Source organism: Callospermophilus lateralis, chromosome 1 (genome assembly GCF_048772815.1).
Source record: "Callospermophilus lateralis isolate mCalLat2 chromosome 1, mCalLat2.hap1, whole genome shotgun sequence".
Taxonomy (NCBI): Eukaryota; Metazoa; Chordata; class Mammalia; order Rodentia; family Sciuridae; genus Callospermophilus; species Callospermophilus lateralis.
Genome location: NC_135305.1, coordinates 211,776,110 through 211,799,602, shown reverse-complemented (window position 1 = coordinate 211,799,602; position 23,493 = coordinate 211,776,110). Strand labels below are relative to the sequence as shown.

At 43.4% G+C, this 23,493-nt stretch overlaps 1 protein-coding gene across 2 annotated transcripts in view; it reads right to left on the bottom strand.

The window, feature by feature from the left end:
- Positions 1–305: 305 nt before the first annotated feature.
- Akap8l (A-kinase anchoring protein 8 like) overlaps positions 306–23,493 on the bottom strand; it is a 36,859-nt gene continuing 13,671 nt past the window's right edge. For both annotated transcript variants that reach the window (XM_076847144.2, XM_076847155.2), the window contains 10 exons: positions 21,509–21,962; positions 21,330–21,426; positions 21,179–21,249; positions 20,894–20,957; positions 19,911–20,019; positions 18,326–18,467; positions 18,131–18,236; positions 17,763–17,893; positions 832–927; positions 306–714 (listed from right to left, as the gene is read on the bottom strand). In XM_076847144.2, the coding sequence (XP_076703259.1) occupies positions 397–714; positions 832–927; positions 17,763–17,893; positions 18,131–18,236; positions 18,326–18,467; positions 19,911–20,019; positions 20,894–20,957; positions 21,179–21,249; positions 21,330–21,426; positions 21,509–21,962 (1,588 nt within the window). In that variant the 3' untranslated portion in view covers positions 306–396. The remainder of the gene's footprint in view (positions 715–831; positions 928–17,762; positions 17,894–18,130; positions 18,237–18,325; positions 18,468–19,910; positions 20,020–20,893; positions 20,958–21,178; positions 21,250–21,329; positions 21,427–21,508; positions 21,963–23,493) is intronic.

Genomic DNA, 23,493 nt, shown 5'->3' with positions numbered 1-23,493 from the left:
CTACTGGAAGACCAGGTGCATACGTCACTCTTTACGCACGCTACCATTGGCTGGCCCATTCGCAGGGCCAGCCCCCGTCGTTCTACCTTGCCTTCCGGGTTGTTCAGGATGGGCGCCCATAGCATCTCGGGAGTTGTGGTCGAGCTGCAGTGCCTCAGGGTTAATCCCCTGCGCAGGCGCGCACCGCTCCCTCCGCCACACTCCATCCACAGGGGCGCTCCGCTTACTCTCCCGCCCGCGCGCAAGCGTATCCCTTCGCTCACTCCCCACACCCGCCGGCAACGCCCAGTGACACACAAACTAGGTGGATAGGAAGAACTTTTATTAGGCTCCACTTCCAGCCTCGGCCACGCGGACCACGCGGGCCACACGGGCTCCGCCCGCCTGGAATCCGGGTCAAGGGGCACCACCACCGCCCTCCTCGTCATCCTCCACGTCGAGGCCCGGGATGCCGCGGATCTGGCGCTGCAGCGCCCCGCCCAGCAGGGGTACGACGCCCTCCTCCTCCTCCTCTTCCGGTGGCGGCGGCGGTGGCGGCGGTGGCGACGTTGTCCCGGGGGCCGGCTCAGGGGGCACAGGGGGCTGGACCAGAGCAATCTCTTCTCCTTCCGCGACTCCCGCAGCTTCGCCCGATGCCCCCTCGTCAAGGGCGCTGCCCTCCACCTCCTCCTGCTCCTTCTCTTCCTCGGGGCTATCAGTGAAAGGGTTCTCTCCCTGCAAGGGGAAGCGAAGACACTGAAGGGAAGATGGGTCCGCAGATGCAAGGTTGGGGTTGGGGACGGGTACCAGGAGTCAGGGCTGACTGGTGGGGAAAGAGGGGTGCGCCTTCACCTTAAGGTAGCGCTCCAGCTTCTTGCTGATGAGCTTGTTGTTGAGGATACTGCGGGCCACCATGAGCGAGGACTTCTTAGACTGCTCCATCATAAGCTGAGGGCAGGGCAGACAGGGCTGAAGAAGTGGCTCCAGGAACCCGGCAAGCCCACCCGACCCGACCCGTGCTTCCCCGCCAAAGACCCTAACCAGACTGGGGGTCTTTAAGTGTACCTCAAGTATAATCGTCCAGCCACTTCACAAGCCGGGAACCACTACCTGATATGATCTTATCTTTTGCTTAAATGCTCCATCCTTCCACATCATATTTACTGTATGATTGATTAAAGAGAGAGATTTATAGGTCTATATATATTTTTATATGCCTACTGCTGAATTCTAATTTCCTCATATAAAAACTAGGGCTTGGAGTGCTGGTGCACACCTGTAATCTCAGCAGCTCAGGAGGCTGAGGCAGGAGTTCAGAGCCAGCTTTGGCTATTTAGCGAGGCCCTAGGCAACATAGCGAGACCCTGTCTCAAAAAATAAAAAGAGGTAGAGATGTGGCTTTGTGGTTAAGCATCCCTGGGTTCAATCCCAAATTCAACAACAAAACAAAAAGTGAACAAACTAAAAAACCTATTAAATGCCAAATGCACAACCCATATGATAGATAAAGAGAATACAAAAACAGGAATACAATCTAACAGTATATTTTATTAAATGACACATATCCCTTTAGGATTCCCAGCATGACAAAACACAGGCAGTAATGGTAAGGCTGAAAATAGACTGCTGGTGGGAAGAGCAATTGTTTACATATTTTTTGGAAAGTAGTGGATAGAATGTATTAAAAGTAAAGCTCTCAGTAATCCCTAATCCTGAGTTTAATACCTCAAAACATGCATGCACCTGGTTGTAGGGGTGAAAAATTAGAAAATGCCTAATGGTTCTTAAGTGGAGATGTAAGGGAATAAATCAGATTTTAAAAAACACCATACAGCCCCCTACAGATGGCTCACCTCTCTGTGGCACAGTAAGAAAGGTGTGTGAGGGGATGGGGTTGTGGCTCCGTGGTAGAGCACTTGCCTCCCATCGTGAAGTCCTGGGTTCCATCCTCAACACGACATAAAAAAAATAAATAGGGCTGGGGTTGTGGCTCAGCAGCAGAGCACACTCACCTAGCACGTGAGAAGCCCTGGGTTCAATCCTCAGCACCACATAAAAACAAATATACAAAATAAAAGTACTGTGTCCAACTACAACTAAAAAATAAAACTTTAAAAATAAATAAATAAATGGGGCTGTGGCTCTTGCCTAGCACGTGCAAGGCCCTGGGTTCAGTCCTCAGCACCACATAAAAATAAATAAAATTGAGGTATTGTGTCCAACTACAACTAAAAATAAATATTAAATAAATAGATTGTGTCCATCTACAACTAAAAAACATACATATAAATATATGTATATATATAAATAAAATCTATAACTAAATGTATATATAGAAAGGTGTGTGATTGACAGTTATCAAGATTGAGTTTTGTCTGGAAGGATTTACACCTAGAAGTTGGTGGGAGACCAGGTAAATCTCACTCATCATCATACAGCCATAAGCAGAAAGAGGATAATGCTATTTTAATCATGTGGGGAACAGACTCCACTCTCTAGGAATCCAGCTGAGTTCAGCCAACTTTGCTTACATGTTCCTGGAAGCCACATAAACTTGCTGTTTCTACTCCCTTTCTCACATTGACTTTTTTCTTTACATATTTTTTATCCTACCATTTGGGGGAAATATTGGCCTCAGACATGCTCAGTAACAAGTTAAAGATACAATCAGTATTCCTTAGCAACTGTTTCTTGCTAACACATTATCTTTCCCTCTCTAGGCATACAGATGGACACACTATAAATTCTCCCAACTGAGGCACATTTAATGTTTCCAGATTTTCATCATAATAACCAAACCACCAGAATTAAATTAAGTACTCTCAGGCTGGTGCTTTTAATTCTAACCAAATAGGTTCCCCAAAATGATAGTGCCCAATTACTTTTTTTATTATTTTTTAATTTAATATTTATTTTTTAGTTGTAGTTGGACACAAGACCTTGATTTTATTTATTTATTTTTTTTTTATGTGTTGCTGGGGATGGAACCCAGGATCTCCCAAGTGCTAGGCGAGCACTCTTCCACTGAGCCACAACTCCAGCCCCACCAATTACTCTATAGTCCTAGCTACTGGGAAGGCTGAGGTAGGAGGATCACTTCAAGCCAGGAGTTTGAGACCAGACTAGGCAAGATGATTAGACCCTGTCTTAAAAAATCATGACTGGTCCTCCCACCTTCTGTCAGCATTGCATGTTGTCACTGTGGGATTTTTTTTTTTTAAATATATTTAGTTTTTTAGTTGTTGATGGACTTTTTAAAATTTATTTTATTTATTTATTTATTTTTAGAGAGACAGACTTTTAATATTTATTTGTTAGTTTTCGGCAGACACAACATCTTTGTTTGTATGTGGTGCTGAGGATCGAACACAGGCAGCACGCATGCCAGGCGAGCACGCTACCGCTTGAGCCACATCCCCAGCCCACTGTGGGATATTTTTGCTGCTGGATGAAAGAGAAAATATTGTGTGCTGATTCCTATGAGACTTCCTTGCCCACTAGCAAGCCTGAGTGCTGATATGCAGATTGGTGCCCAGCACCTGTATGAGATGAACTTGTCTTGGTGTATGAATTTTCTGGCTTGCTCATGAAGGCTTCCTTTAACACACTCAAAGTAAACAAATGATCTACGTTTTCTGGAATCTAATATATAGTTATGAGGCAGGGGTCCAACTTTCCAGAAATTTATAAATCATCACTTCCCTGCTGAATTGAAACAGAGGGGTTTTTTGTTTGTTTGTTTGTTTTGTTTGTATAAACCTGAAGTCCAAAAGGCTCTACAAAACAAATATTTCCCCTGGAATTCATTTGGTGACATGGGATGACATTACTTTTTTTTTTTTGGTATGGTTCTGGGGATTGAGCCCAGGGCCTTGTGCATGCAAGGCAAGCACTCCACCAACTGAACTATGTCTCCAGCCTGACATTCCATTTTTACACCATCTTTTTTTTGGTACAGGGGATTGACACCCCCACCAATAAAACTGAACCTAGGGATGCCCCACAACTGAGCCACATGCCTAGCCCTTTTTAATATTTTATTTAGAGATAGGGTCTCACTGAGTTGCTTAGGGCCTTCCTAAGTTGCTAAGGCCGGCTTTGAACTTGGGAGCCTCCTGTCTCAACCTCCCAAGTCATTGGGATTACAGGCATGCACCACTGCGCCTGGTTTATTTCATCTTTCTTTATCCCATCTGTATGTCACTTGAATAACTACTGATGGATGATTTAACTACCAGACTCTTCCTTAGATCCTGCTGGAAGCTATTGATCACACCATATTGTCTTTCTGAAACCCAAAAATTAACTCAAAAAACACTTGGCCCTGAAGTTTCAGAGACGAGACCTATACAAATACTAAGTTCTAAAACATATTGCCGGGCTGGGGATGTGGCTCAAGCGGTAGCGCACTCGCCTGGCGTGCGTGCGGCCCGGGTTCGATCCTCAGCATCACATACAAACAAAGATGTTGTATTCGCTGATAACTAAAAAATAAATATTAAAATTTTCTCTCTCTCTCTCTCTCTCTCTCTCTTAAAAAAAAACAAAACATATTGGAACTTTTCTCTAGGTCTGTTGATTGCACTATTTTATTCTTGTGCCATCACCACTTTTTGCTGCTGACTTTGTAAAAAAAATATATATATATATATATATCTATATATGTGTCTGTGTGTATTATATATAATACATATAAATAATAACATGTACAGTATATTATTTTTTAAATTAATTTTTTAAACTATTTCTTTGTGTGTGGTGCTGGGGATAGAATCCAGGGCCTCCTTGTACACGCTATGCATGTGCTTTACCACCGAGCTACACCCCAAACTTAAAAAAAAACAAAAAAAAACCCCTCCTTTTAAAATTTTGAGGCAGGTTCTTACTAAGTCACCATGCTAGCCTTGAATCTGTGATCCTCCAACCTCAGCCAACCGAACAACTGGGGTTACAGATGTGTACTACTATACCTGGCTGGAATAATCTTTAATATCTGTAAACTCATAACTGCCCTTTGTTAATCTTTTTGGCTACAGTTAGACTTAGAAAACTTTGTCAGGCACAGAAAGACAACATAGTATGTCCTTACTTACATGTGGAAGCTTATAAAGCTAATCTCATAGGAGTAGAGAGTAGACTAGAGGTTACCAAAGGCTAGAAAAGGGGTACAAGGAGAAATGGAAAGAGGATAATTAATGAGTTCATGGGTGCATCTGCATAGAGAAATAACTTCTAATGTAGTACAGCACAGTGGAATATTATTGACAACAATTAATTGTATATTACAAAATAGTGTAGGGAAGACTGTTTCCAATAACAAAAAAATGATAAATGTAAGAGGTGACAGATTTAATGGCCGCACTGATTTGGTTACGTATTGTACATAAGTATTAAAATAGTATACTGTATATCCTAAATATGTACTACTATGTGTCAATTAAAAATAAAAATAGCTGGGTATGGTAGCATACATCAGTAAATCTCAGTGGCTTGGGAGGCTTTGACAGGAGGATCACAAGTTCAAAGTCAACCCCAGTAAAAGTGAGGTGCTAAACAACTCAGTGAGACCCTATCTCTAAATAACATACAAAATAGGGATGTGGCTCAGTGGTTGAGTGCCCCTGAGTTCAATCCCCAGCACACACACCCCCACCAATAAAATAAAGGAAAAAGAAAATGTAAAAATTTAAAAATTTGCAATCAATCCACTTATTCCTATCCTAGATTATGATGGGAATTGTACTATCCTCATCAGTTGGGGGTAACTGGGTTTTTGTTTGTTTTACCATTAAATATTAACTCCCCATTTACAACACAATATGTTCTTTATGTTCCTCCATTTGTATCCTTAGAGTATTTGTAGTTTCTTCTTAAAGGTGCTATGCCTTTCTTTAAATCTGTATTCCTAGATACTTCAAACACGGTATAGTTACTGTAAGATTTTTAACCACATTTGTTTCTAACTTATTATTACTAGAATAAAGAAAACCAACTACTTTTTGTATGCTATCTTGAATCCCACCTCCTTATCAAATTCTACTAACTTTGAGAACAATTTGCAAGGTGCAGTGACAAACGTGTAATACCAGCTACTCAGGAGGATCTCAAGTTCTAGACTAGCCTGGACAACTTAGTGAGACCTTGTTTCAAATAAAAAATAAAAAAGGTTGGGTATGTGGCTCAGTGGTAAAGCACTTGCCTAGCAGGCTTACAGCCCTAGATTCATTCTCAGTACCACACACACAAATACATTTTATATATATATATATATATTTTTTTTTTTTTTTAATTTTTTCCACTTCTCTAAGAATGTAATCACATTATTTGTACATAGTTTTCCCTTCCAGTATTTTATGTTCTTTGATTTCATATTGAAGCATCCTTGCATTCCAGAGACAAATTCTAACTACACTGGACTATACATCTGAATTATAGATTGATAATTACTAATATTTTCCTCAAGCATATTCATGTCTTTAATTATAAACTAATCTACAGTTTCATCTGGGTATCACTTTTATTTAATTTTTGGAATCAAAATTTAAAAGACTTCCTAAAAATTACCTAAAGAGGACAGTCTTCTAGCATGGCACGTGGAAAAGCCCTGTGAACCCACTCGCCAATGAAACTGATGAAAATTACTAAGAAAAGTCTCTTAATATGTCCAAGGGACATATATCAAATGAAAAAGTACTTAATAAGGAAAAGCTACTAAAATCCAGTGAGAAAGAGTGTCAGCTGTGTTTGTTTGACCTATTGCCTCCCTGCCCTCCCTAGCTCAGTGTGATGGAAACTCCACTCCTATGCAAGTAGGAGGATAAGCCCCAGTGTCTATCAACCTCATTACAGCTTAGGGCTGGAACAGGATGTCAGCATTTCTTATCCTGTCCCCACCTACCTGCAGCTGAGGCTAAGTTCTGAATAAGTACAGGTGGGAGATGACAATTTCTTTCTTCTGCCCAGTCCCTATGCACAGAATGGAGATGTGACCTAGGGTAAGATATGCTGAGAATACTGGGGCTCACATAACCCTGGATTGTTCACAAAGTAGAGGTCCAATGCTAAGAGAGGCAGACCAATACCAGAAAGAGGCCACAGCCCACTCACTTCTCCCTATCTCTCCTGAAGCACCAGAGTCACTATTTGGAAGCATCCCTTTGTGCTCACCCTGAGCCTTGGCTAAGAGATTTTGCCCAGGAGAGCCTGGCCTTAAATCTGTGAGCTCTTAATCTCTTCCCAACTTCACTGGTAAGAGTATTAAGAGTTTGAGACTAAGAACTCTCTCAAACAATGAAGGGTATGGAGAAAAAGAACTGGAAGGAGACTGGAAGATTTGATAGAAATATAAATTAAACCATAGTGTAGCTAAGTTACCAGAGAGAAACTAAAACAAAACAAAACAAACAACAAAAATAAACAGCAAAGAATAGGCTCCCAGGGTTCAGAATAAATCTCAAACAATAATCTCAAGAATCAATGCTGTAAAGGACCACAAATTTAATTGGATTAAAATAGAGTTCAGCTTCTCTGGTAAATAGTTATTGTACTTGCATTCCAGAGACAAATTCTAACTACACTGGACTATACATCTGAATTATAGATTGATAATTACTAATATTTATGCCCCAGGGCATTATTGAGAACCATATAGCAATCAGCCAGAAAACAGACTGTTAACAGCTGAATATGTATGGTCTGGGAGACAGTCAGAAAGAGCCCCTACTAAAACCATGTCAGGGTGGTTCCCAGTCAAGCCAGTGTGTCTGCACATGCCCATGACTTTCTAATTCAAGGCATAATACCAGAGCTTCACAGTATGGGGATGAAAGAGACTTCTCTAAAAAGAGACCTTGCTAAAAGAAATTTGGCAAGTCACTAATCAAATAGATACACAAATATCAGAACAAGATGCTGGATATGAGGGGGGGAACCAGTATTATATATTATCTATAAGATGTCTAGTTTTGAACACAAAATTATGAGACATTACCAGAATGGCAATATGTAAATCAATGGTTGTGCAACTGATGTGATTCTGCAATCTGTATATGGGGTAAAAATGGGAGCTCATATCCCACTTGAATCAAAATGTGAAATATGATATATCAAGAACTATGTAATGTTTTGAACAACCTACAATAAAAATTAATTTAAAAAAAATTAAAAAAAAATAAACAAATAAAAAAAAAATTATGAGACATTGAAGCTGTGTGTGGTGGCGCATGCCTATAATTCTAGTAACTCAGGAAGCTGAGGCAGGAGGATTACAAGTTCAAGACCAGGCTCAGCAACTCAGCAAGGCTCTAATCAACTTAGTGAGACCCTGCTTCAAAATAAAAAACAGGGGGCTGGGGTTGTGGCTCAACAGTAGAATGCTTGCCTCGCATATGTGAGGCACTGGGTTTGATCCTCAGCACCACATAAAAATAAACAAAATAAAGGTATAGGGCTGGGGATATAGTTTAGTTGGTAGAGTGCTTTCCTCGCATGCACAAGGTCCTGGGTTCAATCCCCAACACCACACACACACACACACCAAAAAAAGGGGGCGGGCTCGGAATGTAGTTCAGTGATTGTAGCTTAGTGGTTAAGTGCCCCTGGGGTTCAATCCCTGGTACCAAAAAACAAACAAACAAACAAACAAAAAAACCCACAGTCATTGAAAGGAGATTCTGACCCACATTCAAGGAAACACAGCAGATGATAGAAACTACCCGTGGCAGTGAAAAGATTTCAAAGTAGTAATTAAAAATGCTTAAGTAAAGGCTTGAAGAAGTAAAAGGTATAGTGTCACACCTCTTCAGACAGACATCAACAAACAAATACTAAAACAAAAATACAAATCTTTTTGGAACTAAAAAGTACAATAACTATTTACCAGAGAAGCTGAACAGTAGATAAAAAGAGAATTATTGAACCTGTAGCTCAATAGAGATTATACAATCTGAAAAACAATAATAAAAATGAAGTCTCAGACAATGGTGGGACACCATTAAGTGACCCAACTTATGCACAACAGGAGTATAAGAAAGAAAAAGGGCCAGGTGCAGTGGCACATGCCTGTAATCCCAATGTCTCAGGAAGCTGAGACAGAAGGATGGCAAGTTCAAACCCAGCCTCAGCAAAAGTGAGGCACTAAACAACTCAGACCCTGTTTCTAAAAAAAAAAAAAAAAAAAAGGAAAAGGAAAAAAAAATGAGGAAATAATAGCTGAAAGCTACCCCAAGACTGATGAAAAACAAACTTACACAAAGAAGATTAATGAACTCCAAGTGGAATAAATAAAGAGACATACAATAAAAATGCTAAAAGTCAAAGACAAAGGAAAAATCTTGAAAGCAGCAAGAGAAAAACGAAGGTTCCAAGCCAACATCAGGATAACATGCTGAAATGCTAAAATAAAAAGGCTGTCCACTAGGCCGGGATGTGGCTCAGAGGTAGCGCGCTCACCTACGATGTTTGAGGCACTGGGTGCCATCCTCAGCACCACATAAAAATAAAATAAAGATATTTTTTTTAAAAAAAGACTGTCAATCAAGAATCCTATACTGAATAAAGCTATGTTTAAGGAAAAATAGATATTTTGAGATAAACCAGAACTGAGAAAGCTGGGCGTGGTGAGGCATCCCTGTTATTCTAGCTACCTAGGAAGCTGGGAGGATCCCAAGAAGTTCAAAGCCAAGGAAGTTAGGAAGGAAGGAGGGAGAGAATTTGCTGTTATTAAACCTGATAGTAATGTGAATATTCACAGAAGAATTTAGTTAACTATAAAAGACATTATAAAGGCACTTTTTTTTTTTTTTGTACTGGGGATGGAACTCAGGGGCACTGGACCACTGAGCCACATCCCCAGCCCAATTTTTGTATTTTTATTTATTTATCTCACTGAGTTGCTTAGTACTTTGATAAATTGTTGATTCTCCTGCCTCCACCTCCCAAGCCACTGGGATTGCAGATGTGCGCCACTGTGCCCAGCCCCATTTTTTTCCTTCTTAACTGATTAAAAGTATTGTATAAAACTACACACACACAATTACATAGATATATTGCAATTATTTGTTTTATATATTACAGAAATTAAATACTGTTGCCAGTAAAGACAAAGGAAGTGAGGGCAAGAGCACAATCACCAAATCCACTCTGGGAAACTACAATATAAACAATCCAGTTTCTTCCTATAAATCAACTGCAAGAAAAATAAGACATGAAGGAAGAACCTATGAACTGAAAGCAGGTTGATATATAGCAACCATCTGTAGTACGTACATCAGTATGGGTCTTTAGTTTTTGATTTTAAAAATATCAGTCAAAGAAATCTGAATACCAGTTATTTGGCGATATTAAGAAGGAAGTTATTACTGGGTACAGTGGTGCATGCCTGTAATCCCAGTAACTTGGGAGGCTAAGGCAAGAGGATTTCAAGTTTGAGGTCAGACTTGGCAACTTAGCAAGGCCCAGTCTCAAAATTTAAAAAAAGGGCTGAGGATGTAAAGTCCCCTGGGCTCAATCCCCACCACCACACCAAAAAAAAGTTATCATTGATTTTTATTTAGGGGTAATAATGATAGTAAATTAAAACTGTTTATATTTCAGAGCTAAATACTGAACTGATTATGGATGAAATGATGTGATATCTGAGATGTGCCTTTATATATGTTTGAAATTTCCATTGTAAGTCTTAAATCAGGTGAGGGGAGCAACAGAAATGACCACAAATAACAACTCTACAGGAACAAATAAAGAGTATGAAAAATGGGAAATAAGACTAATACTAACAAAACCTAGAAAGATATAATCAATATTCTTTCTTCAACTTCTTTAAAATAAAGTATAGAAAGCAATAATTACAACACAGAGCTACACAGAAGTAACAATCTTCTTGAAATTAAGTTATATCTGAAGTGGATTTAGAGATGTTATATGTATAAAAGGTAAAGCCTACAGGTATGGTGGTGCACACCTGTAATCCATCAATTCAGGAAGCTGGGGCAAGAGGATCACAAGTTTGAGGCCAACCAGCCTCAGCAATTTAGTGAGGCTCTAAGCAAATTAGCAAGACTCTGCCTCAAAATAAAAACTAAAAAGAGCTGGGATATAATGTAGTGATTAAGTGTCCCTGGGGTCAATCTTCAGTGCCAAAAAAAAAAAAAAAAAAAAAAGATAAGGCCTAGGGCTGGGGATGTGGCTCAAGTGGTAGCGCGCTCGCCTGGCATGCGTGTGGCCGGGTTCGATCCTCAGCACCACATACAAACAAAGATGTTGTGTTCGCCGAAAACTAAAAAATAAAATATTAAAATTCTCTCTTTCTCTCTCTCTCTCTCCCTCTCTCTTTAAAAAAAAAAAAAAAAAAAATAGATAAGGCCTAGAGAAACTACAAAAGGAAGTCAAACCAAAAAAAAAGATAGCGGAAAAAAAAATCACTAAACAAATTAAAACGTTCCAGTGAAAAATATTCACTAAATACAAAAGAAAGCAGTAAAAGAGGAAAATTACAGACATTAAATCAGACAATTAACACTACAGGTAAATGAATTAGAGAATTTAATATAAAGACATTGAAGGATGGACAGCTAAAAATCAAGGTTGAACTATATGCTGTCCACAGGACACACACTTTAGATTCAAAAATACAAATAGAGACCAGGGATGTAGCTCAGTGATAGAGCACTTGCATAGTATAAGCAAGGCCCCAGGTTTGATCCTCAGTGACACACCCAAACACACACACACACTACAATTAAAAAGAAAGTAAAAGGACAGGGCAACACCATCAACCAAGGAAAGTAGAACTGACTATTCTAATACCAGATAAAACAAATCATAAAACAAATGTACTGACACATTTTATAATGATAAAAAATCTGACCTAACAAGAGAATATAACAATTTTAAGTATATATGCACTTACTGAGAGCACAAAAAATATGAAAACCAGTAACTGAAATGGGGAAATAGATAATTCAATAATAATTGGTGATTTGAAAATTCCATTTTCAATTACACACACACACACACACACACACACACACACACACACAGCAACTTGACAAAAGAGCAAAGAAATAAGCTGGGTGCGATGGTGTACATGTGTAATCCCAGCAGCTCAGGTGCCTGAGGCAGGAGGATCACAAGTTCAAAGCCAGCCCCAGCAACTAAGTGAGACACTGTCTCTAAGTAAAATGTAAAAAGGGTTGGGGATGTGGCTCAGTGGTTAAGTGCCCCTGGGTCCAATCCCCAGTATCAAAAAATAGAATAAAATTAAACAAAGAAATAAGCACGATCAGTGTTGGGGTTGTGGCTCAATGTTGGAAAGCTTGCCTAGCACTTATGAGGCCCTGGGTTTGATCCTCAGCACCACATAAAAATAAATAAATAAAATAAAGGTATATTTTAAAAAAAGGAATAAGCACAATAAAACAGTTAGGCAAACAATAATCTATAGAATATTCTAGCAAACAATAACAGAATACAGATTCTTCTCAAGCACAAGGACCATTCTCCAGGATAGATCATATGCTAAGTTATTTAAAAGTCTCAGAGTAAGGGGTGAGGGGATATGGATCCATGGCAGAGTGCTTGCCTGGCATATTTCACAAAGCCCTGGTTTTGATCAGCCCCACCACCACCACCAAAAAAAAAGAAAGAAAGCCTTCAGTAAATTTAAAAAACTGAAATAATACAGTGTATGTTCTCAATATGGAATAAAATTAGAAATGAATTAGAAAAAAACAAATTTTGGAAATTCATTAATAATGGATAAATTGAACACTAATTTTTTTTTTTTTGGTGGTGTTGGAGTTTGAACCTGGGCTTTGTGCATGCAAGGCAAGCACTCTACCAATTGAGCTATATCCCCAGCCCTGAACACCAAAATTTATAGTATGAAGCAAAAGCAGTAATCAGAGGAACATTTATAGCTATAAACACCTACATTTGGGAAACAGTAGAAGTATGTAATAATAAATTCCATCATTATATACAACTATAATGCACCATTAAAAAAAATGGAAAAAGAAAAAAAAAAAGAAAGAAAGAAAAGAAATGGAGGGTACCCAGAAACCTAAATGTAAAACAGCAGAAGGAAATAATAATAATTATAGAAGTTAATAGAGAACAAAAAAATGAAGAAAAAAACCACCTCAATGAAATCAAAAGTTTGTTCTTTCAAATATTAAAAACATGAACAAACCTTCAGCAAGATTTACCAAGAGAAACAGAAGACTCAGATGACTTGAGGACATCACTACCAACCTTACAATAATTCCAATACTATAAACAACAAAATACAACACCCTTTCAGGATAAAACACTATAAACAAATAAGACCTAGGAGAGAACTACCTCAGTCAAATCAAAACCCTCAGCTATCACACTGGACCCATAAAGTCCCAAGTTTTCAATTCTATAAACATAATAAGAAATGCAAATATTATTTCAAGGTTACCAAAAGTGATCTACATATTGCTCATTTTTATAAATGTTCTACCTGGGATGATGGGACAAAATGGGTAATGATGAGTCTGGGGCTATCCCCTTAAGATATGAACAATATAAACAAGACAAGGACATGCACTCTCACTACTTCTGTTCAACCAAATACCAGAGGTTGTAGCCAGGATAATTAATTAAGAAAAAGAAAAAATAGGCATCCAGATTGAAAAGGAAAAAGCACAACTAATTCTGCAAATAACTGATATACCCTTAATAAACAAAAGAACTTGCTTAGCATGTGCAAGACCCAGGGTTTGATTCCATTTCTAAATATATCAAATTTATTCTAAAATATTGTTTTCCTTTTAACAATCGCACTCACAAAAAGCACAGAACACATTCTGAAAACTACAAAACAGTTTTGAAAGAAATTGAATATCTTGGGCTGGGGTTGTGGCTCAGAGGTAAAGAGCTCGCCTAGCACGAGTGAGGCCCTGGGTTTGATCCTCAGCACCACATAAAAATGAATAAATAAATTAAAGATATTGTGTCCAATTACAACTAAAAAATAAATATAAAAAAATTGAATATCTAAATAAATTCAGATATTCCACATTCAAGGATTAGTGGACATATTGTAAAAGTGGTAATAGTCCACAAATTGGTCTAGAAATAAAACACAATCCTATCAGAATACCAGCTGACTTCATTGGAGAAATTGTTAAGTTGATCCTAAAACTCATGGAAATTCAAGGGAAACATCATAATCCAAACAATTTTGAAATCTAACAATAGAGTTGGAAAATGCACATTTTATCATTTCAAATCTCACAAGGCTATTTCCTAACATAAAGTACTAACATAAAGTACTTTCTAAAGTAACTGTACTAACATAAAGACAGAACCATGGAATAGAATTTTAAGTCCACTGTGGAGCCAACCTAGATGCCCTTTGATAGATGAATGGATTAAAAAATGTGGCATATATACACAATGGAATATTACTCAGCAATGAAAGAATAAAATCATGGCATTTGCAGGTAAATGGATGGAGTTAGAGAAGATAATGCTAAGTTACCCAATCCCCCCCCCAAAAAAAAAAACAAATGCCGAATGTCTTCTCTGATATAAGGAGGCTGATTCTTAATGGGGTAGGTAGGGGGAGCGTGGGAGGAACAGATGAACTCTAGATAGGGCAGAGGGGTGGGAGGGAAAGGATGGGAGCATGGGGTTAGAAATGATGGTGGAATGTGGTGGACATTACTATCCAAATGTATAAAGACACAAATTGGTGTGAATATACTTTGTATACAACCAGAGATATAAAAAATTGTGCTCTGTATGTATAATAAGAATTGTAATGTATTCCGCTATTTTATATATATATAAATTAAAAATAATAATTAAAAAAAATTCTAAGTCCAGAAATAAAACCACACAGCTATGGTCCACTAACTTAACAAGAGTGCCAAGATCATTCAATGAGGAAAAAATAGTCTCTTTCAAATGGTGCTAGGACAATTGAATATCCACATGTAAAAGAATAAAGTGAGACCCTGACCTCACACCATATGAAAAAAACAAAGTGGACCAAGGCCTAACTGTAAAAGCTAGAACCATAAAACTCTTCAAGAAGAAATCATAGGGGTAAATCCTCATAATCTTGTATTTGTCAATGGATTCTTGGATATGACACCCAAAGTAAAAGCAATAAAAGAAAAAAAATTTGATCTGGGCATGGTGGTTCACTCCTGTAATCCCAGTGACACAGGAGACTGAAGCAGGAGGATTACAAGCTTGAGGCTAGCCTCAGCAACTGAGTAAGACCCTATCTCAAAATAAAATTTAGAAAGGAATGGAATATAGCTCAGAAGCAGAATATTCCTAAATTCAACCACCAGTACTACACACACCCCAAAAAAGATTTACTATTTAATTCAAGCAGTCCATTCCTATGTAAATACCCAAGAGAAATGAAAACAAATGTGCACAGAAGAACTTGCACACCACTGTTCCTGAGAGCATTACTCTTAATAGCCAAAAGGAAGAAACAACCCAAATACCCAAATAAATGAATGGAAAAACAAACAATGCGGCTGGGTACGTTGGTACATGCCTATAATCCCAAAGGCTCCGGAATCTGAGGCAGGAGGATCCTAAGTTCAAAACCAGCCTCAGCAACTTAGCAAGGTCCTAAGCAACTCAGCAAGACCCTGTCTCTAAATAAAATATAAAAAACGACTGGGGAAGTGATTTAGTGGTTAAGCACACCCTGAATTCAATCCATGGTACCAAAAAAAAAGGAATATATGTACCAGACTGATAACTAATATAAGGGGAAGATAAGAGGTGATAGCTAAAGGTTATGAATTTCTTTTTGAGGTGATGAAAATCCTATAATTGATTGTGGCAGTGGCTTCTGAGTATATAGAAATCTATGTATCAACTAAAAACTATTGAACTGTACATCTCTTTTTTCAATAGATTTTTTAGTTGTTGATAGACCTTTATTTTATGTATTTATATGCGGTGCTGAGAATCAAACCCAGTGCCTCACACATGCCAGGCAAGTGCGCTACTGCTAAGCCCCAGCCCCAGCCCCTGAACTGTACATCTTAAATGGGTGAATTATATGGCATATGAATTATACCTCAGTAAAGCTGTTACTAAAATAATAACAAGAAGCTTTCCTTTCATGATCATAGTCCAGAACTTAAAAAAAAAAAATAGAAGTATCGGGCTGAGGTTGTGGCTCAGAGGTAGAGCACTCCCTTAGCGTGAGGAACTGGGTTCAATCCTCAGCGCCACATAAAATAAGGATATTGTGTCCCCCTACAACTAAAAAATAAATATTTTTTAAAGAATTAAGAGTATTTATCTGTGTGTGGTGGTACATACAGTAACTTGGCAACTGAGGCAAGAGCATCACAAGTTAAGAGGTTAGTTTAGGCAACTTACATCATGTCTCAGAGTAAATAAAAAGGGCTGGGGTATAGCTCAGTGGTGGAGTGCTTACCTAGCAAACATGAGGCCCTGGATTCAATCCCCAGTACTGGGATGGGGAGGGGGAATTAAATTAAAAACAAAACAAAACAAAAAAACCCCCACATGTAGCATTTAAATTCTTTTAGGATCAACTGCTGTCACTCATTTCCTAGATGTTTGAGGGGGGCGGCCCACTGGGGATTAAACCCAGGGTTTCTTGTATGCTAGGCAAGCACTCTACTACTGAGCTACATCCCAGTCCTAAACTATATCTCTTCTTGCTAAATTGTCCAGGCTGACCTTGAACCTGTTATCCTCTTGTTTCAGCCTCTTAAGTAGCTCAGATTACAGGAACACATCACTGCACCCCAAGATTTTTCAACAATTTTAATAATTCATGTATTCTGCACCATTCACTGTCTTTTCTCTCTATCCCCCATCAGTTCCCAGCCTAAGAAACTGTTCTTGGCAATACAGCTTTTCTGCTGCCAAAGCCAATGGATCCTTTCCTAATCTTTCTAGACATTTGCCAATTCTCAATCTGTAACTACCCAAGCCAGACCCCTCAATGAGAACTGGTGCACTGAAGACGACCAGAAATGAGTTGAGATGGGTATGAAAAAAGGATGAGAGATGCTATTTCCTATGTTCACCTTAGGTGCTATCAACAAATAAATCCCATCATTCTATGATGATGGCCACATCTCCTTTTAGCTCAGAACTGGATCTGGGCCTCTGTGTTCTCTCCCTACTGCAGTCCTGCCACATCACCTGATTTTTAACAGCTAACTCCTACCCAACATGTCACCACTTCAATCAGAAAACATCTTCTCCAGATATGCCAGCAAAAAAGAACATACTCATTTTCTTGCCAAATGTGCTTCTCTTTCTGAACTAGATATACCCCACCCTTGTCTACTCAGTTCTCAGAGTCAGAAACCTGAGTCATCCCTGGCTCCTGGTCACTCCCACAGGCCAACCTCCTGTTCCTGTACTTCGAAGGCTCTCTTCTCACCCTAGATTATAGTGCCTATGAACCTCTGAAGTCCAACCACTGCTCCAGCAACAGGGGCCCTGTATGTTTCTCCATCTTTTTTCTGAACCTAATCTGGTGGTTGGCCCCTATGGAAATGGTGGTTCCCATATCTCATGGTGCACTGGTCTTGAAGGCCCAGCTCAACATCACCTTTTCCCAGGCCATGTCCCCATCTCCTGGCTTTCTCTATGTAACCATAGTGATTGCACTGGACTGGAACTATCTTTATCTATTGTCCCCTGCCTTCCCCCTCTCATTACAACCACAGGACATCCCCAGAGGCCTCAATCAGTTCACCAATAGGAGGGAGAAGCCACCTATGGCCACTCACCCTGCGGTTTCGGTTGTGATCCATGGTCTTGAGATGCTTCTGGATGATCCCAAACTGCATGGGAATAAAGAGGTCACAGGCAGCACAATGGGCTGCCTCCACCTTCTTCACAAAATGCTCCATGGCAATTTCTGTGGGGGGAGGAGGGAGGAAGAAGGGAGTCACCATTGGTCCTAAGTGCCTAAGACAAACCCAGAAGTCTAGGAAAAATATCAGCCCAGCTTTTCAACATGATTATCTATATGGGACTGAGGCTTTTCTCGTTCAATCTTCCAAAAAAACAAAGGGATGTCACAATCCTATATGGAGAAGCGGAGGAGGGCAGGCCAAGGTGCTACTTGGTGGGCAGTGGGATAGAACCTCCTCACCTTGGGTCAGATCCTGATCTCTGTAAATCTGCTGGATCAGACCATCAAGGTCCTCCACAGTTTTTCGGAGTTCCTCTGTCTTTCTGGTTTTGTTGGTGACGTACTCCTGCCAGAGACACGGAATTTCATGAGGGCTGCCCTGTGTCACCAGGGACCCAAAAAAAACAAGACTAGCTACACTGCTCTGAGGCTTACTTGCAGAAAGTCAGCCGTCTGCTTAGGGAGCTTGGTGCCTACATACTTAAAGTGCTCCTTGTGGAACTTGCTGTCAAGGTGGCTGGCCATCTCATCCTCATAGAAGGTCCGGTATTTGCAGAGAGAACACACAAACTGGATCCTGCCACGGGAGGGAAACAAGCAGCTGAGGCTGCAAGGGTCCCAGGGAAAGGTGTTGCCGCCTCACCCAACCCAGCTGCGAGCCCTGAAACAGGGCTTGCTCACGGGCCTCTGAAGTGCGGTCCCAGCAGAGGGACAGGCTGGGACCAGGAGGGTCGGGAGCAGAAAGGGCGAGTCTGCAGGCTGCAGTTACTGCAACGTAGGGGACAGGGGAGGAGCTCTTCCTTCCCATAGGCAGGAGGCCGAAGCCTGAGGCAGCAGCTGCTGCAACAGGCAAGGAGTCGCTGGAAGGTTGCCGGAGGGCCACTCTACCAAGGCTGGGCAGGAGCTTGTGCACTTGGCCCAGGTGGGAACCGGAAGGAAGGATGCCCTGGCGTGAGCCAGGTGGCCCTGAGGTGCAGAGTGGAGTACGCAGTCCCGAGGCAGGGCCCGAAAAGGTGCTGCATCTTCCTTCTGGGTTCTGGGGAACTCAAAGGCCCAGCCCATCCTCTGCTCAGAATGCTTGGGGGTGGTGTCGGGAGGGATGGAAGGCAAGCAGGCCTGGGCACCTGCTGCCTCATCTTCCTCTTCCAAGAAGAGACCAGTCTGAGCTGGAAGGAGGGCGCCTGCCCGGCCTGCCAGAGGGCAGCCTGGAGTCACCTGGGCGAGGTGCTCTGTCTGGGCCTGGTGTCCACAGCAGAAGCCCGGGGTCTGGGGCCTGGGCTGGAGCAGGCCGCCGTGGCAAGGGGCGGAGGAGGCCAGCCGCCACCGAGGCCTCGGGGCGGGTCCCTACCTCTGCCGGACGTCCTTATCTGGGCCACGGGGTCAGCTTTGTCTGGAGAGCCCAGGGGCCAGGCGCCGGCGAGGCTGAGGAAGGTCCAGCAAGAGCAAGAGTCTGAGGCGGAGGAGGCAAGCGCCAGTGCGGGAGCCCTGAGGGCAGACAGACCCGACCAAGGGGCGTGAAGGGCTCAGCCACAGACAGGCCCGGCCTGACAGGGCCGGCGGGTAGGGCAGAGGGCAGGCCCGAGGCTGCCATAGCCCACAGGTGCTGCCATCTCTCCTGAGCACGGCGGCGGCCTCTTGGCAGCTAGTTGGGGTGGCACAGGCGCCTTGGACCTTGAGTCTCTGATGAGCTGGCCCCCTCCCTCAGGGGCATCGGGCCCCCAGTGCACCTCGGGGCTCGTGCGCTGAGTGACCTAGCGCCGGAGCTTCTGGGCAACGGTGCCGAGCAGTGTCAGGTCTCAGGCCACAGATGCCAGCGGTCACCAGGCGGCCACAGAGGGGCAGGGGATGAGTCAGGCCTTAGGAGCTGGGCCTGGCGGGAAGCAGGGTCCATGCACGGCCGAGCAGGTGGTGGCTCCCAAGGGAGGCCAGAGGGCGGCGAGATGGCAGAGCTATGGCCCTGTTCTCCTGGCGGCAGCCCCAGAGCGAGGCAGAGGCAAAGGGATGGAGGGAAGCTGGTTACCTTTCCACCATGCGGTCTCGCTGCCGCTTTTTCTGTTTGTCCTGGCTCTTCTTGCTTGCCTGCAACTTGCGTTTGGCCTGGCTACTCTCATCCTGGGTGATAAGGGCCCCTGTGGGAACAGAGGGGCACAATCACCAGCTTGGCTTTGCCAGGAAAGGGCAGGCCTAAGGCCTCTGGCTGAATCACCCGCAGTTCATTCCAGAGGGTCCATCTGAGAGCAGTTGTTTACGCAAGGCCTTTGGCCATGAGCAGGGCTGGATACCCTGGGCTGGGCAGGAAGTAGGTTTGGCCTAGGCGCCAGGAATGGGGAGATACACGCTGAACCCTCTGCTCTCCAGGATACCCTCACTCTCTGTGGAGTGGGCCATGGGGAAGCTGGAAGGCAAAAAGAAGCTGTCTTGGAGGGGACACTGGCACATGTTCAGAGGGGCCAGGTGGTGGGATGCAGGGAGGCCGCTCACATGGCCCTGCCCACCCCCCACCGCGGCAACAGTAGGCTGAGGCTGGATTTACTGGTAGGTACCTGCTGGCGCTCATCACTCAGATGGGGGGACACGGACTCCCAACAGGGGCTGGAGAGGCGCTAAGGGAGAGGACACGCAAACCACAGCCGTAAAAACTGCACCAAGGGTCCCAACTCAAGACACCAGCCACTGAGGACTCGGAATTGCACGTTACTGAGGGACCAATAGCAGGGATTGTGCCTAGGGGTCCCCACACTTTTGCTTGCTGCCCCAACCTGAAGGCAAAACCAATAATGCTAGACAGGGACAATGCCATCCATAGACTCCACCTAGGAAGAATAGGGTCAGGATAGGAAGGAGCAGGGGAGGAAGCAAAGTCCCTGCCAGCACATACCCAGCCCCACAAGGCAGGTCCCCAGCCAGCCAGCCACTTTTCTGCCACAACCCTACCCTCAGCTGGATCCTTCCCATGAGTACCTGGAAGAGCCACCTAAAACCCAGGCCCCCTAGAAGACTCACCTTTCTCTGAATCTTCTTTGCCTTCTTCTCTCCCATCCTCTTTTCCTTCCTCATCCTCTCCTTCCTAATATAATTTTAAAATCCAACTTTAAGTGTGCAGTTACTTATAAATGACTCCAAATAACAAGACCCAGGGCCAGGAGCTGGTGCTGGTCACCCACCACCCATGCACACAGGCGATAACACTGCCTAAGACCCCTGTGGTGAGGCCTGCATTTCAGCTCAGTTTGGTCTTCACAGGCCTCACCTGCAGGGAGAAAAAGCTCAAGGCCAGGGGCCACTTACTGCTCTGGATCCTTTTTCCATAGCGTCGATACCTTCAGTGCCCTCTGCGGCTTCCCCCTCAGTGCCCTCATCTGTAAGGGAGAGGAGTCAAATTCATCCCAGAATCTCCACAGAGGCAGGTAAAGGGAAGGAGGCAAGGCCCCGTGCTCACCATTGTCTGAGTCACTGTTCTCTGAGCAGTCCGTCCGGGTAGCTTTGCTGTCCGGCTCATCAGGACTGCCACCCTGCTTTCTCTTCTTCTTTTTGGTCTGAGCCAGAGAAAGGGAACTGAGTCAGAGGGGATGACTCCACTCCAACCAGAGACCAGGAGAGACAGGCCTCCTCACTTACCCGGAAGTCAGCCGTAGTCCAGGTCTTCCAGGTTCGCCTCATCTGCTTCATGCCATTGCCAAATCCGAAGCCAAAGCGGGAGCCACCTGGGAAGGCGCCCCCGCCACGCATGCCCTGGAACATGCCATACTCAGGGATGATGTTCTGGGAGAAGAGGGAGGGCAGCCGGGAGGCACCAGGCATGCACTGGCCCCGGGCCCCCATGGGATCTTCCCACATGCGCCCATAGCCCGAGGCCATTGGCCTGCCGCTCCGGGCATCCCGGGCCCAGCCCTGAGCCCTTGGACCAAAGGTATCGCCGCCACGCATGCGGAACTGGTCACGGTAGGCATCATACTGGCCCTCATAGGCCATTTCCATCTCAGGGTCAAGCTCGCCATAGTCATAGCCCGACCGGTACAGGTCACGCTCACTCAGGACGGCCCTTGAGTCACAGGCCTCGTAGGAATCATATCTGCAGAGACATGTGGCAAGCATCAGGCAGAGTTCCCTCAGAATTGCTCATATTCAGCTGGCCTTTTGGCCAAGCCAACTGCTCCTGCCATCCTTTCAACCTCCCAGATCAGGGACAGGAAATGCAACTCTAGCACCCACCCTGCCCTGTCAGGGAGACTCAGTGTTCAGAAATGCCAGTTAAAATGTTCTGGACTCTAACAAGCAGAGAATTTTAGAAGAAGGAAAGGCCTCTCAGATGACATTCTCATAGGGGCCTCACATAGGGGCCACTAAGAAGGACTAACACCTAGCAGGAAAGCTCTAATCCAAGGCCCTATGAGAGGCAAGGCTGCTCCCATTACCCTTCAGAAATCAAAATCCATTTGTGATAGCCACAATGCCCAAGGGTGCTCTTCAGGAGAAGAGGTAAGTATCCCAGCATAATGTATGCTTAGCCACTGAGGCAAATGATGCCCATGAGAAACAATTCAGACCTCATCCTATGTGACTAGGGGGACCCACAAAAACCCTCCCAAGCCCCTCACAATCCAGATGAAATGGAATAAAATGGTGAACGTTTCTTAGTAGACATTGTGACCTTGCCAAAGCGCTGGAAAAGGGCTCTAAACCCTATACAGCAACTGGGAAGGAGGCAAGGACTCCTGCCCAGGAGAGGCAGTTTAACCATAGCGATAGCCCATGCCCCACACCACACAAACCTCACATACACGGGGGACCCTCCTTACATTCTCCTCCCCAAACCTAAGTCCCTAGAAGGCACCAGCAGATACAAGAGAAGCAGCTAGCACTGCCATTCCTCCCCTGTCCCTGCTCTCTGGGCTCCAAGCTATGGCAAGGTGGTGCACTACAGGGACTCAAGTCCATGCAAGCAAGTTCCCTTGCTCCCTCCCCCAATAGCCCTGGGGCCACACTTGGCCTTACCAGTGACCACCAGGCCCCTCTTTATTCTCCTCACTAGGGCACAAGTACCCCTAGATGGATACCAGTTCAGTCAATGACAACTACCCATAGACAATGCTTTGCGGTGTGGTATATCTGGGTGCGAGTCCCACCCAGCCCCACCAATTAGTCAAGGGGCCCTTTCTGGCAAAGGAAATGACATGACTGTGCTTCAGTTTCTCCATCTATAAAATGAGGATAGCAAGAGTTCCTCATAAGGATGTTTTCAACAGGTGTACATTTATAAGGCATTGAAAAATGACTAGCAAGTGTCCATTTCTGTCCCTCCTCTGTATGGAAGACAGCATAGCTCACAGTGGTCAGTCCCAAGGGCTTGTCCCACTGTTCACACAAACCCAACCCGTCCTTGCTCTGTCTTGCAGGATGCAAAGTCTAGATTAAACACCAAAGTGTTGTCCCAAAGAGAGGGGCTGCTGGACACACTGCTCCTGAGGAGCCATTCTGTGGGTATGATGCAGCCAGGCCAATCCAAACTTGTTCCCTGCCTGAAGCTAGAGAGAAGCTGACCACGAGGGCAACATAGGTCAAAGAAAGGAAGTACAATGGACCCCACTGAGAGCAAAGCATCC